The sequence below is a fragment of the Echinops telfairi genome, unplaced genomic scaffold, assembly GCF_000313985.2.
Source record: "Echinops telfairi isolate 266 unplaced genomic scaffold, ASM31398v2 ScPeMD7_7416;HRSCAF=8454, whole genome shotgun sequence".
Classification (NCBI taxonomy): domain Eukaryota; kingdom Metazoa; phylum Chordata; class Mammalia; order Afrosoricida; family Tenrecidae; genus Echinops; species Echinops telfairi.
This window is the reverse complement of record NW_022111316.1, coordinates 5,678,082-5,695,827: the sequence shown is the minus strand read 5'-3', so window position 1 is coordinate 5,695,827 and position 17,746 is coordinate 5,678,082. Positions and strand designations below refer to the sequence as shown.

The following is a 17,746-nucleotide window of genomic DNA, read 5'->3' as shown; positions in this document are numbered from 1 at the left end:
GAAGGGGTAAGAAACCAAAACGTCCTGCAATATGTGAATGGTTACAAAATGTGGCACTTATGTATTATGAAATATTACTTATCAGTAACATTGATTCACCAGACAACTTGGACAGAAATTAAGGATACTATGCTGAGCTTAAAAAAGGCTTCCATAAAAGGTTTCAGGCACCGAGTATTAAGTATTAAGTTACTTAATACTCTTGCAATGGCAAAATTGAGGATATGCAGAATAGGTTCATGGCTGCCACAAATCAAGGTTAGTAGGAGCGTTTGAGGGTGGGATTACAATGGAATGGAAGAGAAATTGTTCTTTCTGGTGGTTCAACATTTCTCTATCCTGATTATAGTGACGTCACAAGAACCCACACAAGTGATAAAATAACATAGAACCACGTGCACATGTTATACAAGTGTCCATATCCTGGTTTGATGTTGCCCTGCAGTTGCAAAAGAAGTAACCATTCAAGAAAATTTCGTGAGAGGCATATAGAACCTCCCTGTACTTTCTGCAAAACCTCCTTTAAATCTTACATTATTTCAAAATTAAAAATTAAAGGGTAAAAAGGGGGATGAAAGAGAAAGGAGTTGAAAGTCATTGAGGATGGCGATGAAATGAGATCACTGAGGCGGAGAGCCATGCGTCTGGACTAGGAAATACTCACAGGCATCCCAAGAGCTCAATCCCACAAACATGTTCACTGCGTGTGCTTTAGGAGAAGCACGCACGGAAAGCCTAACAGCTCTCTCCCCTGGTGAGAAATCTCCACTCTCTGCTCTGGTGAGAACGTTATAGACCTCTGGTGTTCTCCAGAACAATGAACCTTCATGAAGAAAGGTATTGATATGTTTGAGTTGAGATAAGTATTTTCAAAACAATTTTAAGTAGTAAAATTTTAAAGAATTTAATATTTCTAAATTTATAAAATTTTCAGATCATTTATTGTTTTGTTACTTTTTACTCATGAAAGATAAAAGGAACTTAAAACCACGCAATAATATTTAGAAATGGAAGAGTTGTATAATGTTGAAACTAGAACATATGTATATATATTTGTTATCTCAAGTCCTTGTTAAAAAGGTAATGAAGTATAGAAACCATTAATACAGATTTTGTTTTTAAAATGTAGTCACTTGTGTAGGAATCTTGTGTGAAAGTAATTGCTGCTGACAGTGGGAAAACCCATTAAGCTATCATTTTCTGAGCCTTACCCAATTCAAAATTAAAAACAAAGAAAAGCCACACTATCTAAGGAGATGTCAAGAAATTAGTGGAAAAATCCATTAGCTTCTAACTCCATTTTCCCACCAACTCTTTGAATTCCCTTCATATGTGCATGTGACTTTGAGCTTGAATGGGATGAACTTGTCAGCTGATGCTGAAATCCCCAGTAGATGAAGGTGAAGAAACTAAGACACACAGAGAAAAAAGCCTCGTCATTCTAATATTCCCTGGTCCATAAATCTTCAAAGACATTTTAGTGTCAAACACAAAACTAACCAGAATGTACATCCAGGCTAGACCATTGAGACCAACACAGTGAATTGTACCACACAGTGAGTTTGCACATGTTTTCCAGGCTTCTGGGGTCAATTCACGTACCTGATCTCTTGACGGTAATTTAGAATATCATTTCACACACATGCCTGAAGAAACTAGCCCTCAGACTCTTTAACTTCCTATAGCAAGGCAGATTATAAAATTAAAAATCTCTGATATAAAAATTAGATACCCTGTAAATATGGATTTGTCATTCCACTCAGCTTTTTCAAGTGTCTAGGAAGATATGAAATGTGAAGATGCCATCTGGAAATGACATATTTTAATAAGTACCCAGGCTCAACCCTGTACAGCACATGGGAGATGTTTTCAGTAAGTTGGCATGAACACCCTCAGGGAATCAGGGGCTCAAGGGACTATGTCTACAGGGAAGATATTAATATGATGTCTACAGAAAAATGACAGGGGACCTTTGAATTGTCTACAAAGCAAAATAAAGCCACCTCACTGCTTGGGATATTCATATTAGTCATATAGTCCAAATTCTCTCCCTTAGAAATTCTAGTTTGGGAGCTCCATCACTGCATGCTAAGCACCAGCAGGGGGAAGTATGAAGAATGAAGAATTATAAAAGAGATATCTTCCCCAGAGAATTTATAAAGAATCAAGTGGAAGAGGAATGGCAGTGCATCACTGGAGGTTTAAATTTTGACAGTGTTTTTGAGAAGCAAGGGGTTAGGCTCATTGACTATGTGAAAATCCCTAATTATAAGGGTTAGAAAATATACTTGAGCCAAAATTTCATAACTATGTTTACAGTAGATAAAGAGGTTTGAACACCTTTCTTCTAGCAATGAGAAGTCTTTCAAGGCATTCCAGAATCCACCACCAGTTGCCATCATTGCTCTCCTTGTTGGTAGCAGCCCAGCGTATGTCTGAGTTTCCATTAGCTGACCTTCCAAAAGTTGATCACCAGCCTTCTCTTCCAAGAATGTGTCTCTAGGTGAATGTCAACCTCTAATCATTCACTGGAAAGACGGGTGTTTCAATCATTTACAACAAACAGAGGTGACATTTACTTATACAAGACTTGCCAGAGAATGTCAATCTTGTTCGTGGTGTTGCTTCTTTATTGTGTCACACACACCCAAGTGCTTTCAGAGGATTACCGTATGTACTCGTGTATAAGCCGAGTTCTTTCAACACATTTTTTATGCAGTGTTTGTGGTAAAATCGGTTCCTCGGCTGATATCCGAGTCGACTTATACTCAAGTATATATGGTGACTTATTTAAACCTGGAAACAATGTGATGTAGTGAATCAATAATAGAAAACCTGGAGTCATGTATCTCTTCCCCCCTCAGGCCACATTCTGTTTCCGGAGAAGAAGAAAAAGTGTGATCTGACCTCAGAATTGTAATACTCTTTTTTCCCTTGTTTCTAACATTTTCAGCATGTGATTTGGTCTCTGCTAAAATGTCCCATTTCAGAGAAAATTTCTCTAATGATCCTTCATGAAAGAGTATCCTTGACCCCACCCAGCTCTCATGAACTCTTTTTTCCCACATTTATTTCTCTTCAGAGATTTCACCACTATCAAACATAATACTATTTTTGCATCCCACACCATCATAACCAAGTGCACTGCTATCAAACCAAATCCACCTCATAGTGCCCCTGTCTGCATCAGAAGGAAATACTGCTTGGTCCTACACCATCCTCATAATTGTTTATATGTTTGAGTTGATTGTTTCAGACATTATGTCAACTCATCTCATCCATGCTCTTCCTCCTTTTTTTGCCTACCTTCTATTTTACCAAGCATGATATCCTTTTACAAAGACTGGTCTATCCGAACATATCCAAAGTACATGAAATAAAATCTTATCGTGCTTGAGTCCAAGGAACTGCTGGCATACTTCTTTCAAGATAGATTTGCTTTTTCATCTGATAGCCCATGGTACTTTCACTGCTCTTTGCCAACACCGTAATTCAAATGCATCAATTCTCCTTCTGTCTTCTTTATTCACTGTCCAACTTTCACATGCATATTGAAAATATAGCCATTGAAAATACCATATCTTAGGTCCAGCACAACTTGTTACTCAAAGTGACATCCTTGCTTTTCAACATTTCCAAGAGGTCTTGTGCAGCAGACTGGTTCTTTACTTTCTTGACTGCTGTTTCCCTGAGTATGGAATACAAATTCAAGCAAAACTATCCTTGACAACTTCAATATTTTCTGTATTTTTCATGTTTTCATGTTTTCATTTTTCTGTTTTAAAGCCTTTGATAATGTTAACATTGAATTGTAAACCACACTGAAGACTGCAGTTCTTGTTCCTTATCAGCAAGTGCTTCAAGTCTTCTTTATATTAAGCGAGCAAGGTTGTGACATCTGCATATCACAGGTAATTAATCAGCCTTCCATTAATCCCAAAGCTATGTTCTTCTTCATATGGTGCAACTTCTTTAATTATTTGCTAAGCATACAAGTTGAATAAGTATGGTGAAAGAATTGAAAATCCCCTTATTTTAAACCAAACAGTATTATCTTGTTCTGTTGAAACAACTGCCACTTGGTCCATGTACACATGAATACTGAAATTACTCATGAACACAATGAGGTGTTCTGGAATCACTATTCTTCTCAATGTTATCCATAGATTTTCTTATTTTAATTTCAGATCCACACAGTTGAATGTCTTTGCAGAGTTATTGAAGCACAAATAAACATCTCTCTGGTGATCTGGTTTTCAGCCAATATCCATCAATCATCAGCAATCTTCTCCCTATTGGATGGCCTCTTTTTCCAGTTGATATACTGCTGCAATCATTGTTGAATTATTCAAGTTGATATACTGCTGCAATCATTGTTGAATTATTTTTATATGATATTTATTATATTATTCAATATTTTGCATACTGTTGGGTCACCTTTCTTTGTAATGCACACAAAAAAATATGACCTTTTCCAGTGGACTAGTCTTTTCCAGGAGCTGTCTCCCAAATTTCTTGGCATAAACAAATGAGGGCTTCAGTGCTCTATCAGCTTATTGAAACATTTCGAATGATATCCCCTTACTTCGTAGAGTCTTGTTTTCTTTTAATATCTTCATTGAAATTTAGACCTTTTCCTTCCATACCAGGGGGACCATATGTTACCTCTTTAAAGTTGACCAGTTCTTTTTTTGGTAGAGTGACTCTCCATATTCCATCCACTGTATTTTGACATTTTCTCCTTTATCCAATAATTTATGCCTAGAATCTTCCACTAAATGACTTTTATCTTATGGGTCTTGGAAAAAGATGGGGAAAGATACTGATTTGTTTACATGATTCTGCTGTCAGTGATATTTAACAGGGTCAATTATGATTACCATCCTTCTGAGTATAAAATGGATCAATCTTGCTCCTAAATACCAAAACCTGCATTATTATGATTTCACCAAGACTTTCAAGTTTCACTTATTGAAAGATTTCTACCTCTGTTCCTCATTACCTAAGGTCATGAACCATCAGCAAATGAAGATCCCCAAAGCTCCACTCCCATAGGGTTTAGCCCACTCATATCCCCATAGTCCACTGCACTCTAAGAAATCAGCTGGATACTGCATGATAGATTTCTGAAAAACCATAGACTTGTTCATAGAAAATACTTTTGTCAAAAACCCAAAAGGTACCTGTATACATGGATTTCCTGCCCCAGATGAGGTAGCCAGAAAACATGGGGTTCCAATGGATCTATCCAGACTGCCATCTCTTTAGAAGGCCCTCTACTCTGGGCCAACCACTACAACAGCATATATCTACTCTGGGACTATACATAAGAAGTACAGAATTTGGAGTTGTGTAGCATGCTAATATAAAGGGGCCTTCTATTATAAATGCCAATAATTGAAGGACTTTACTCTCGCTTTCACAACTTACAGGGTCAATCAGGGACTCTGGTAGATTTAATATACCCCTCAAGTACCCCAACCACCACCACAACTTCTGGAACCTACTTCCTACCCTAGAGAGTACCTATTACCTGCCAAGTTACCAACCAAATATATATCCCTCATAATCCTCTTTGCCAACACACTAAAAATTAACACACTTAACAGAAAGGCTTACTAAGTGAGTTAGTTAATTGTGCCAGCCTGGCCGATAATCACATGTGGTGCTGGTTGAAAGGCGGAGGGATAAATGGGTGGTGAAGCCTCACCTTTCTAGTTCTCGGGTCTCTTGTTTTGTGATGGTTGCATCGGGTGCAGCTGCCTTAGCAGTTCCCTGCTTCAGCTTGCAAGATTGACTTCCTACAAGACATCCCCAAGGAGAAGCCGCATGGATCTATCCCGATGCAGCCCTGGGTGCTGGAGCAGCCGTGTGGAGACCCTTGCCAGTGCTAAGATGCTTACACGTTCACGGACTCAGCTTTCCTCCTGCAGTCGGCATCATTGCCTCTGTTTTGTGAGGTGGAGGACTTTGTGGACTGGTGTTGGGTTAATGGGTTAATGTTGGACTTGTGGGCTTGGGCAGCATTGGGTTGGGATGTTTTCGTGATGCACCTTTTCTTTACATAAAACTCTCTCTTATACGTGAGTCGCCGTGGATTTGTTTCTCCAAAGTACCTAGACTAATACACTAAGATTAATTCCACTAACCAAAACATATTGCCAAGAACCTATGTCCTATTTTCCCTACACACCCAAATAACACTCCCTCATCACCCATGCACAATACCTTCTCTGGAACCTGGCTGATCCTCCCCTAACCTATAGAGCCAGCCCTGCCTACATACAAATCACAGAAGCCAATGCAGTACCTTAGTTAAGCTACAATGTGACATAAAGAACAACCAAAACCAGCAGATACCACAAAATAGCTAGAGAAACACAAATCAATTGCTGAAGATGACCCAAACCCAACAGTGTACACAGAAAAAGCAACCCTTCAATTACCAGAAAGTGAAATCAAGAGAATTTTGTTTAGAGTAGTGCAAGAAATTAGGGGACAAATCCTAAAATCAGATGAAAAAAAGGGATATGAGTCCTCACATTGAAGGGAATTTCAACAGTTAAGTGATGAGGTAACAGAATTAAGAACACAGTGGAAGATCACAACAACAGAATGGAAGAAATGAAAAGCTAAATCACTGGACTGGAAGATAACCAAGCAGAATTCAGCAAACAAGAGAAGCAGTCAGACAAAGAACAAAAGATTCTGAAGAAAGTTTGAAGATGGTGTGGGATTCCATGAATCACAGCAATTTTTGAATTATTCAGTTCCTAGAGCAGGAAGAAACAAGCAAGCCTACAGTTAAATTAGTAAGGGAATTCTTAGGGAAAAAAGTCCCCAATATCACAAAGTAGGAGACGATAACCATCCAGGAAGTAGAGAGAACATCACTTCTATTAAAGCCCTTTAAAAAGCACATCAAGACAAATACCAGTCAAACTATCCATTTCAAATGACAACAAGGCATTATGAGATCAGCTGGAGGAAGAAGAGTAGTCATATATAAAGGTAAACAAATAAGAGTAAGCTCAGACCTATCATCAGAGACATTGCAGGAACAAAGAAACTGGAACAACACATTCCGAAAGCTGAAAGACAACCATTGCAATCCAAAAATCCTTTATCCAACCAAGCTTTCCATCAAATTTAAAGGGGAAATATAAGTTTTCCTCAATAAGTAAATAAAGAAAACATTAAAAATAAATAAAGAAAGAAAACATAAAAAAAAACCAGCATTACACAAAATTCTAACCAATACTTAATGGGCAGAAAGCCAACAACCACGGCACATGAACTTGAGACTGCTGTAGGGTATAAAAATGCTCAGAAGCCAAAATGTGGAAAACAGCACCAAACACTACAGACCAAACACAGAAATAAAGACAAGGATAAACTTTTCACACACATAAACCACCCTATCAACCGAGAAGAAAGGAAAATATCAAAGACAAATAATAAGAAATGACAGGAAAAAATTAAAATAATTAAATTAAATCTAATCTGATATTAGATTTAATGACACTGAATGTAAATGGACTAAACACACACTTATAAGACAAAGGGTAGCAGACTGCTTTAGACAGCAAGATCAATCCATCTGCTGTCTTCAGGAGACATGTCAAACTCACAGACAAAAACAGACTGACAGTCAAAGGCTGGCAAAAAATAGACCAAGTTAATGGCAACTAAAAAAAAAGCAGGGGTGGTAATATTAATCTCTGACAAAATAGACCTCAAGCTACACAATAGAACAAGAGACAAGAATGAGCATTACATAATGCTCAAGGGGTCAATAGACCAAGAACACATAACCATAATAAATATATGCACCCAAAGAAAAAACTCATAATTCTTTAGCCAAATTCTCAAAGAGATGGAAGGAAAAATCACTAGGTCAATAATTATAATAGATGATTTTAATATACAACTCTCAAAGAAAGAAACTCAACAAAGGAACAGAAAGCTGAACAAGACAATCGATCCACTTGGCCTCATACATATTTATAGAGTTCTTCATCCATCACCAAAAGAAAAAAATACACTTTCTTCTCCAATGCACATGACTCATATTCTGGAATAGACCATATGCTGGATCATAAAGCAAGCGTGAGTGAATTCAAACATAGAGATCATTCAATCCTTCTATTCTGAATAATGGGCAGGAATGTTTTCTTAATATACAATTGTTCTTTTATATAAATATCTCTCTTACACACATCTGAGAGTCTCTGAAATAGTTTCTCTAGGAAACCTGGACTACCACAGGGAGGTAAGAAGGTGCTGACATTAAGAAGTTCAGAAGAGAAAAGTATGATTGGACGCTGCTTAGACAAGCAATTGTACCATTGTGTTTGCGTGATTGAACTATGGAATGACATGACACATATATTAACTCCCAAGTCACAGTAAAAAGAAAAAAAAACATATCTCATGGAATGACTTCTAGGCTGGGATGAAATCCTAGCTTAAACTTAATAACAGTTAGTTCTTACATCATGTTCCTGCTCAATAATGACTTTCATGAAGTGATGTCTGAAGATAAGGGTGCTACAGAAAAGTGTGAAGAAAGGAGATAGATGGTGCTCAGCTATCAACCAGAATAGTGTCTGGGATTAAAGGCTTGTGTTCCAAGAAGCAGCCATTTTAGCAGGAAGTCAACTTAAGTCCACACAGAAGGAGCACTTCAGCTTGAGTGATCCACAATGACTATTACAATATTCTAATATGGTAAAGAGAAAAATAGCAGAGCTAAAATTATGAATACCTAATTTTTAGAAAGCTATAAAGGACAGTGGGAGCCCAAAAGCCCTCTGCTGAGTATCTAGTCAGACCGAACCACTGAAACATTAACTCTAGCCAAAGGAAAGAGTTCCAAAAGACCTTACTATCAAGCAGAGAGCATGGTAATCTTGATTATGCTGGATCAAACTCGATACTTGGTGAATTGTCCTCCCTGTGGACACGGCCTGAATTTGTAGTGGGTCCAAGTATCTCTTAGTAGTTCCATGATGAAATTGCTCAGTGGCTTTTTGAATGTTCATGGGGGTCGTCTTCTTCTTACACATTTTTTGTATTTTTGTCTTTATACTAATATGATCTTATCTTTACCACGTTAATGTGATTTGCTTTTTATTGTTTTCGGTTGGATATCCCAGATGTGAAGTCCAGGAGGAGTGGATGCATAAGGATAATCACTGATGAAAGGGGAGGTAGGGAATGCAGGGAGGTGGGACGGCCAATAGGAGGGAGAGGGGATCCTGGGAGTAAAGAGTGAAGGCAGGAAAGGGGAGGGTGTGCTGGAACTGAGTGTGATTGCACAGCTCATTTTTAAGGTGATTTAAATGGGGGCTTGGGGGAGAGGATCTGAGATTGATGTATCCAATATCCCTTGTAATGATCAAAAGATTGAACTATTCAATGATATGATAGGTAAATTATGTGTCAATAAAATTGATTTCAATTTTTTTTTTTAAAGAGTTATGGTCTCAGAAAATCAAAGCAGGAGTTCCATCCTGTCCTATCAGGTTGCTATAAGTCACATGACTCAACGGCAGTGAATTTTTTTGGGGGGCGTGGTGGGGGGCATATGATCCTTGGAGGCTAGGATGCTAAGACTTTGTCTCAGTTAGAGTGCATTTTCAGGAGAGGAGCCCCTGGAGAAGGACAACATGCTTGGCAAACTAGAGCCTCAGTGAACAAGATGAAGACCTTCAAAAAGATGGATTGACTCAGTGGCTGCAACGATGGACTCAAATACAAGAACAATTGGGAGGATGTCAAAGGACTGGGCAGTGTCTTATTCTGTTGTTCATAAGGTCTCTATGAGTCCACCAACAGGGTGACACATGACAATGACATGTCAATTAAAAGGAGAGTACCGTTTTACATGTGAGTAGTGAAGTTTTGACCTTTTCATATGTTCTGTTTTCCCAAATCCTTGAAAAGCAGTTAGGGAAGAAATATGATTTTACTGAGATTCCTAACCTGTAACAAAAAAGAAGAAAATCCATTTATAATATATGTGGCACCTACAAAAAGCTCAGGAAAAAATATGATCTTTTAATATCATTTCTCCATGAACTTTTTGGAGCCCTTCATAAAATACATTTAGTGTTAACCCCAAAAAAGTTTGGAATAGCTAATACATGAAGTGAGTTGAAACTTATTCACAGTTCATTTGTTTGTCTCTCATGATTAAAAACAAAATGATGAAAAATCATGGTGGGAAAAGTGAGAGGATGAGATGCATGGTGATGCACAGAATCCCTAAGAGGACACATTCGGTGCATTTCTGGCTAGACTACATAGCAACTCCCCCTTAACCATTAGATTTTCCTTAGCTCCGCTACATTTGGCATTGGACTTGTTCATACTAAAATCAACCCCCTCCTTGTTCACGTGATGATTCACTTCCTCCTCAGGTGTCTGATTGTCCCGGGATGAGCTTCCCATCTCAAGAATCTTGACTAAAGTAAAGTGTCTACATAAACAACCCCCATGTGGTTCAGAGGAGTGTTACAACACCAGAAGACCTGATGGCACCTGATCCACTTGAAAGACTGGCTTCTGAATCAAGCGGTGTCTGAGTGCACAGAGGCTTGTCTTTGACTCTAGGTCCCCTTTCAAGATGAGCTGCACATTCATAAAGTGTTTGTGACATCATTCCTTGAATGACTCAGACACTGTGCCATCAACATTATGAGGTGAACAAAATATGACTAGTGAACCACTTCAGGTATCTCATCACTGCAGCCTGCCTGACGACCACAAAGACCACATATGATGCGCAGGGGGGAATGTTGGGCTGTGTGGAGATTTAGCAATTGCTTTTAAGACTGAGGGTGTTGTGCTGGTGGTGCTTAGGTTCTCTGTTCACTGTGGTGGTTGTTAACTGAGAGTATTGTTGTTGATAGGTTCTGACTTATAGCTACTCCGTGCGCAACAAAAAGAAACACCAACAGGTCCTGCACCTTCCTCACAATTGTTCTTATGTTTGAGGCCATTGTTGCAGCCATTGTGTCAGTACTTCTTGTCCCGGGTTTTCCTCTTTTTGCTGTCCTTCACTTTACTAAGCAAAATGTCCTTTTCCAGGAGCTGGTCTCTCCTGATAAAATGTCCAACGTTCCTGAGACAGAGTCTTGCCATCTTTGCTTCCAAAGAGCATTCTGTCATACTTCTTCCAAGACAGCTATGTTTCTTCTTTTGACAGTCCATGTTACTTGCCATATAATTCACCAGCTCCTTCATTCAAATGCATTGATTCTTCTTCAGTCCTGCTTATTCAATGTCCCACTTTCACATGCATATGAGGCAATAGAAAATATCATGGCTTAGGTCAAGGATATCTTAGTCCTCAAAGTAACATCCATGTTTTCAACATGTTAAAGAGGTTTTGTGCAGCAGATTTATCCACTGAAATGTATTGTCTCTGTGTGTCCATCAATCAGTCCCTTCCAGTAATATAACTATTTTCATAGTTGCCTCAGGTGCCAGGGTCACCTTCTCACATCTCAGAGAGAACCAGGCCCTTACAGACACCCCTAGGCTCATAAGTGAACCAAAGCTACCTGGATCCCAATAACCAGAGTGTGGGCATAATAAGTTACTGATTAGATGAGGGAAATATTTTTTTGGAAATGTTCAATATTTTACCTAGTCCATCTCATTTATAGCTTTAAATTTGTAAAGGAAGTATGATACCACCAAACATTCATTTAAGTTAATTTCATAGAAAAAAAATGTGTGGGGATATATTTCTAGAATAGTCTTTGCTTATGGGAATCAGATGACAGAGCCCTGAGGAAATACACATGTATGCAATTTCCAGTGGCTTTAGGCTGCTGTCTTCTCAGGAAGTGTCATTGAATTGCTAAGCATGCACCTTTAACTATTAGTTTTATCTTTCTAGGAGAATAATGGAGCAAGGATGGTAGGCAGAAGGGCATGAATTATGCAGCCATCCCTCTATCTATTCATGCAGAATCAGGTCTAAGTGACCTAGAATCTTAGGAGTGCATAGAATAACTGCAATACCCAAAGCAGGACCAACTCCTCCTGGAGTAGTGGGAAGTGACACTGTCATTCTATCAATACTGCCTAAAAAGCATTGGTTTGTCCAGAAGCCACATCTGAAATTTATTTAGGCATAGGATTGAACGAAATCTAGACTCCACTTTTTTCTTAAATTGTATCATTCCCAACTCTCCTTCTCCCCTCCCCAACCGAGGCCTGTAGGTTTCTACAATCTACAGATAGTTTTTATTTTCAGATTATGCTCAACTCCCTTGGCTCAAAATGCCTGAGAACTGTGGTTTCTAGCAAATAGCCAGTTTCTAAGAATCATTTTAATGTCTTAAAAAAATTTGTGATCCCTCTTGAATGCTTCAGAACATTTTCAGAGGATCAGAAAGATGTTAATACTTAATTTACTGTATCATAGTCCTTATTTACTAAGATAACAAAATTGACTAGCATACAATCACCTACCCAAGCCCACTGCCTATTACTCAATTCCTACTGGGACTCTGTAGCATGGAGCAGAGCTGCTCCTTAGGGTGTCTGAGGTTGTGAATCTTCACAGGAGCAGACAGTCTCACCTTCCTCTCATGAAAATGAAAACAGGATGGACATTTTCTGTAGTTTAACTTATCCCTGACACCCACTGCCTGGGTATTTTTTTTCTAAGTGTTGTCAGCAGCTTTTTTTTAATTGTTGGCTTGTTTGTAATAAATAAATAATTTTATTTGGGGCTCTTACAGCTCTTACAGCAATCCATACATCAATTGTATCAAGAACATTTGTACATATGCTGCCTTCGTCATTTCCAAAATATTTTCTTTCTGCTTGAGTCCTTGGTATCAGCTCCTTTCCCCCCCTCATCCCTCACCCTCCTACCATGTGGATCCCTAATAAATTAGAAATTATTGTTATTTTCATATCTTACACTGCCTGCTGTCTCCTTGCATCCATATTATTGTTGTCCATCCTCTTTGGGAGAGGGGTATTGTGTGTCATTGTAGTCAGGTCCCCCTTTTCTCCCTCTTCTCCGCCCACCTTCCCCCTACCCTCATAGTACTGCTACTCACATTGCTATTCCTGGGGGATTTATCTGTCCTGCAGTCTATGTTTCCAGAGCTCCTATCTGTACCAGTGTCTGTGCTCAGAACTGGGGGCATTATAGCAGGAAGGAGGAAGCACTAAAGAGCTAGAGGAGTGTAGTGTGTTCCATCAGTGCAGTGCTGCACCTGGCTTTCTTGTTCTTTCCTTGTAACCCTTCTGTGAGGGAATGTCCAATTATTTACAGATGGGCTTCGGGTCTCCACTCTGATACCCATCATTTGTGTTGATATATTGTGTGGAATTAAAAATCTTTTAATTTCTATAATAAACTATCCACACTTATTATTTTCTTAAAGAACTGAGAAATATTAACATAATAGTTGGAGAAACTTAAGGATCCAATATGTACAGAGATATCTGCAAACGGGTAACAGGATTTGAAATGGGGTGTAGAGTAAGGCTTTAAAAATGATATTTCTCTTCTTCTGGTTGTTTATATTTTCTTTTCTTTGTTCTGCGATTATTATGCCTTGTTTTACTTGTGAAAACTAGGTTGTAGAAAATAAGAATAATAAGACATTTAAAACACAGGATACAGCAAATTTCATTAATTTAAACTGTTGTCACTCTGTAAGCCTTCTCTCCTTATGGTTTCAGCTCAGCATAGAAGATCTGGAAATATGCTCATTGTTATGACGAACCTCACCTGGTTCAGACATTTCAATTATTCTAGGTAGTGTAACTGGATAGTCCTGACACTTTATTATATATACAGTAAAGAAGTTTTTAAGGAAAGCAGAATTTCTCTAATTCTGTGGGCCACCATGCCTTTTTGTCATCTATAGGACATCACGGGAAGACCCTCAACAAGATGGACTGGGAAGGGAGGGGTCTGCAATAAGGAACTGAAACCTAGGAACCAGTATGAGGATGATGCAGGACTGGCCAGTGTTTCCTTCTACTGCACAAAGGGTCACTGTGAGTGGAAACTGGCTCCATGGAACACAACAGCAACAACGATATATGGACGTTGGATGGAGCTTTGATGGTGCAGTGGATAAACACTCAGCTGCTAACCAAAAGGTTGAGAGTTCTCACCCACCTAGCAGCTCAAAGAGAGAAGGAGCTGGCGATCTGTTTCAGCCTCGATGGAAAACCCTACTGGCCAGTTCTACAGAGAACACTTTTAGATGTCAACCAACAACAGCAACATGGGGACACTGGAGTCTCTAGGTGGTGCAAATGGTTAGCCCTGAAAGGTTCGAGGTGCAAGTCTACTATGAGGTACCTCAGAAGAAAAGCCTACTGATCTGCTTCCAAAAATGCAGTCAGTGAAAACCTTATGGAACATAGATAGCTCTTCCCAAACGTACAAAGGGTCACCACACATCAGGGGAAACTTCATGGCAACTAATATAGGTGCATTATGAACCGCAGTCTTCACAAAAATTAGAAGGTAATAAAATGAGAGTACAATGGAAGAATGGAAAGATGTCCTTCCCAAAATACTACAACTGGTTTAATGACTTATGACCATCACCAGAGGCTAACCACCCAGTGGGTGATTTCCCTTTTACCTATTTTCTAGTCTAGATGGGAATTCACTTTTTGATGCAAAACTTCCTCCTGCTGATCGTCCTATGCATGGCATCTTTCACCTCTTTATTTCTCAGGCTGTAGATGAGGGGGTTCAGCATGGGAATCACGGCCGTGTAGAACACGGCTACCACTTTATTGAGATCTAGAGAGAATATGGCACCTGGACGCACATAGATAAAGAAGAGAGTGCCGTACAAGATGGAAACCGCTGTGATGTGGGAAGAGCAGGTGGAAAAGGCTTTATATCTCCCATCAGTGGATCGGATCCTCAGAATGGCAAGAAGGATATAAAAATAGGAGATTGTAATGGTCAGGCTACTGACAACAAGCACAGCTCCAGCCACAATGAACACCAACAACTTATCAATCCATATATCAGCACATACAAGAGAGAGAAGAGGAGATATGTCACAGAAGAAATGATTGATAACATTGGGGCCACAGAAAGGTTGGCGAAATGCATTCATTGTGTGAGTCATCGTGTTCATGAACCCAATGACATAGGGACCAGCCACCAGCTGGACACAGAGTCTCTGGGACATGACAACTGAATACAATAATGGGTTGCAGATGGCCACATAGCGGTCATAGGCCATGGACGCCAAGAGAAGGCACTCAGTGGCCACAAAGAACCCAAAGAACCACTGCTGCAAGGCACATCCCAGGAAAGAGATGACTTTCCTTTCTTCGAAGAAGTCGGTGAGCATCTTGGGGCCAACCACTGAGGAAAAACAGATGTCCACAAAAGACAGGTGGCTGAGAAAAAAGTACATGGGTGTGTGAAGCCGTGAGTCGATCCGTATGAGAATAATCATGCCCAGGTTTCCTGTCACAGTGATCAGGTAAAACAGCAAGAAGAGCAAGAAAAGGAGGACCTGCACTCGGGGATGGTACTTCAACCCTGTGAAAACGAACTCTGTGATCCTGGTGTCGTTTTCTTCAGCCATTGGTTGGCGTCCGTCTCTGTAGTCGGGGGACAGTTGGAGGGGAGAAACACAAAGAATTGATCATGATGTACCAATGTAAATGTCTTAAAATAATAATATAGTAAATGCCAAATAAAATAAAGGTTGAATTTTCTTAGAACATTGATGTAAAAGAAGTCTCAGTGAAATACTGACAAATAAAATAATTCACCAATCTCATAAAGAATAAGGGACAACATTTTTTAAAGAAAAAGTTAAGAATTGATTTATCCTTAGAATACCTTATATAGTCACTATATCTCCAGATTAGAGAGAATATTATTATTGCAATCAAGTGTGAAAATAATTTGATAAAATCAGCTCTCAGAATTGGCTCAAATTCTAAATAAGAAGGAACTATTTAACTTGATAACAACATCTTCTGGGAGTTTTTAGGAAATATATGTGTGCAATGTAAAATATTAGAAATATTTACATTATAACTAGAAACTATTTGAAGATAGATGTCCATTATTTATATTATTTAACTGGAAATCACACTCAAAATACTGAAATGTAAAACATTTGAAATGACACATTGTCATTTAAATTCCATGCTATGATTATTAGTGGATGTTTGCAGCTGCTTCTGCTCATTGTGAGTCCTGTCCCATCAGCCAATGAAGGTCCTGAAAGCTCTATTCCATCCACATGATTAAAGTCAACGGTACGGTGTTATGTGGGTACATTAGAGAAACACATCCAGGGAGACTCTTCTGTATAAGAGAGAACTTTTTATACAAGCTCAATTGAATATTGAGAAAACATGCCAGCCCAGTCCAGATCGTCCATAAATCTGATATTAGCCAATATGTCTGACACTCATCTATAAATTACTCTTCAGACTAACGAAGCATATGCAATAATGCTGAATGCAGGATGATCACAGGCCAGTGGGTGGAAAGTCTTGTGGATCCAGTGGTGGTATAAGCATCTCAGCATTAGCAGGGAACTCCACATGGCATCTGGTTACCATCACCCTGTCTCCATGTGGCTTGTCAACAAGAATGTCTCACAGGGGCTGAGCGTGTGTCCTGCCTCCAAGGAGCTATTAATCTCCTTAGCACCTTCAAATCAGGTCATCAAGCTGTGACCTGGCAGGCTAAACTCCATCCCCTCACTCTAATACTCTCAAAGTGAGAACAGATTATGTGACCACCACAGGTACTTTGAGATGGCAGCTCTTCCCCTGTCAAACTCTGGAAAATAAAACAATTATATAAAGCTGTTGGAATATATGAAGCACCATTTGAAAACATAAATAACATTACACTTCCCCTCCACACTAGTCAAATGGAAAAATCCTAACTAGAAATATACATATGAGATCCTTGGTGGCACAGCGGTTGAAGGGTTAGACTGCTACCTGAGAGCTCAGTAGTTCTAAACCAGCAAGTGCAATGTGCAAGACAGGCTTAGCAATCTGCTTCCATAAAGATGTTGGAATGTTGGGAACCCTATAGGAGAATTCTATTCTGTCCTAAATGGCCATGGAGTCAGAATCTACTCAATGGCAGTGGGTTTGGTTTGGTTTGTCTATAAATGTATGCAAAATAATAGTCAAGATCAGTTTTAATAAATTTGACACTATCATAAGTTGATAAATTTGACACTATCATATTTTTAAGTGACTGTGTGACAACAAAAATATGAGGGAACTTAAGAAAAAGTGTGAAAATTTCCAGGAACGATATGAAGACCCCTTGTAAATAACATTTATACAAACAGATTGGGGAAAAGTGAGCAACATATACTGCAGAGGGCTCCAATCCAAACCACAAAGACTATCCCAGGTCATTGCAGAAACGAGAGGGAAAGGAAGCAAAGCTCACTGGAACAATCGCCGGAGGACATATGATGGCACCTCACAGAGAGAAAATTAAAAGACCCCAAAACCGAAGAGAAATATTTTCTCTCTTTTGTAATCAGGCAACTCAAAGTTAGACAACAACTAGATGCTAACCACAACCATCAAATGAACCCCCATGCCTCCCCTCCAAAAATGTGAAAGTAGAAAACAAAGACGAACCAGTTGTCAGGGACTCTTGGGCAACTTCAGGTGCTTGGGAGTCGCAGGGCTTCAAAGGGTTTTCAAACGCTGCAACTTTGGGGAAGCAGAC

The 17,746-nt window shown here is 39.1% G+C and overlaps 1 protein-coding gene across 1 annotated transcript; it reads right to left on the bottom strand.

The window, feature by feature from the left end:
* Window positions 1–14,663: 14,663 nt before the first annotated feature.
* LOC101640232 (olfactory receptor 1009-like) lies at window positions 14,664–15,608 on the bottom strand. Its single transcript, XM_004714953.1, has one exon. It carries the CDS (start codon window positions 15,606–15,608, stop codon window positions 14,664–14,666), a length of 945 nt encoding a protein of 314 aa, XP_004715010.1.
* Window positions 15,609–17,746: the final 2,138 nt, after the last annotated feature.

What these genes read in the sequence shown, in the direction of transcription:
- LOC101640232 (XM_004714953.1), bottom strand. Translation starts at nt 15,608, where the DNA reads ATGGCTGAAGAAAACGACACCAGGATCACAGAGTTCGTTTTCACAGGG.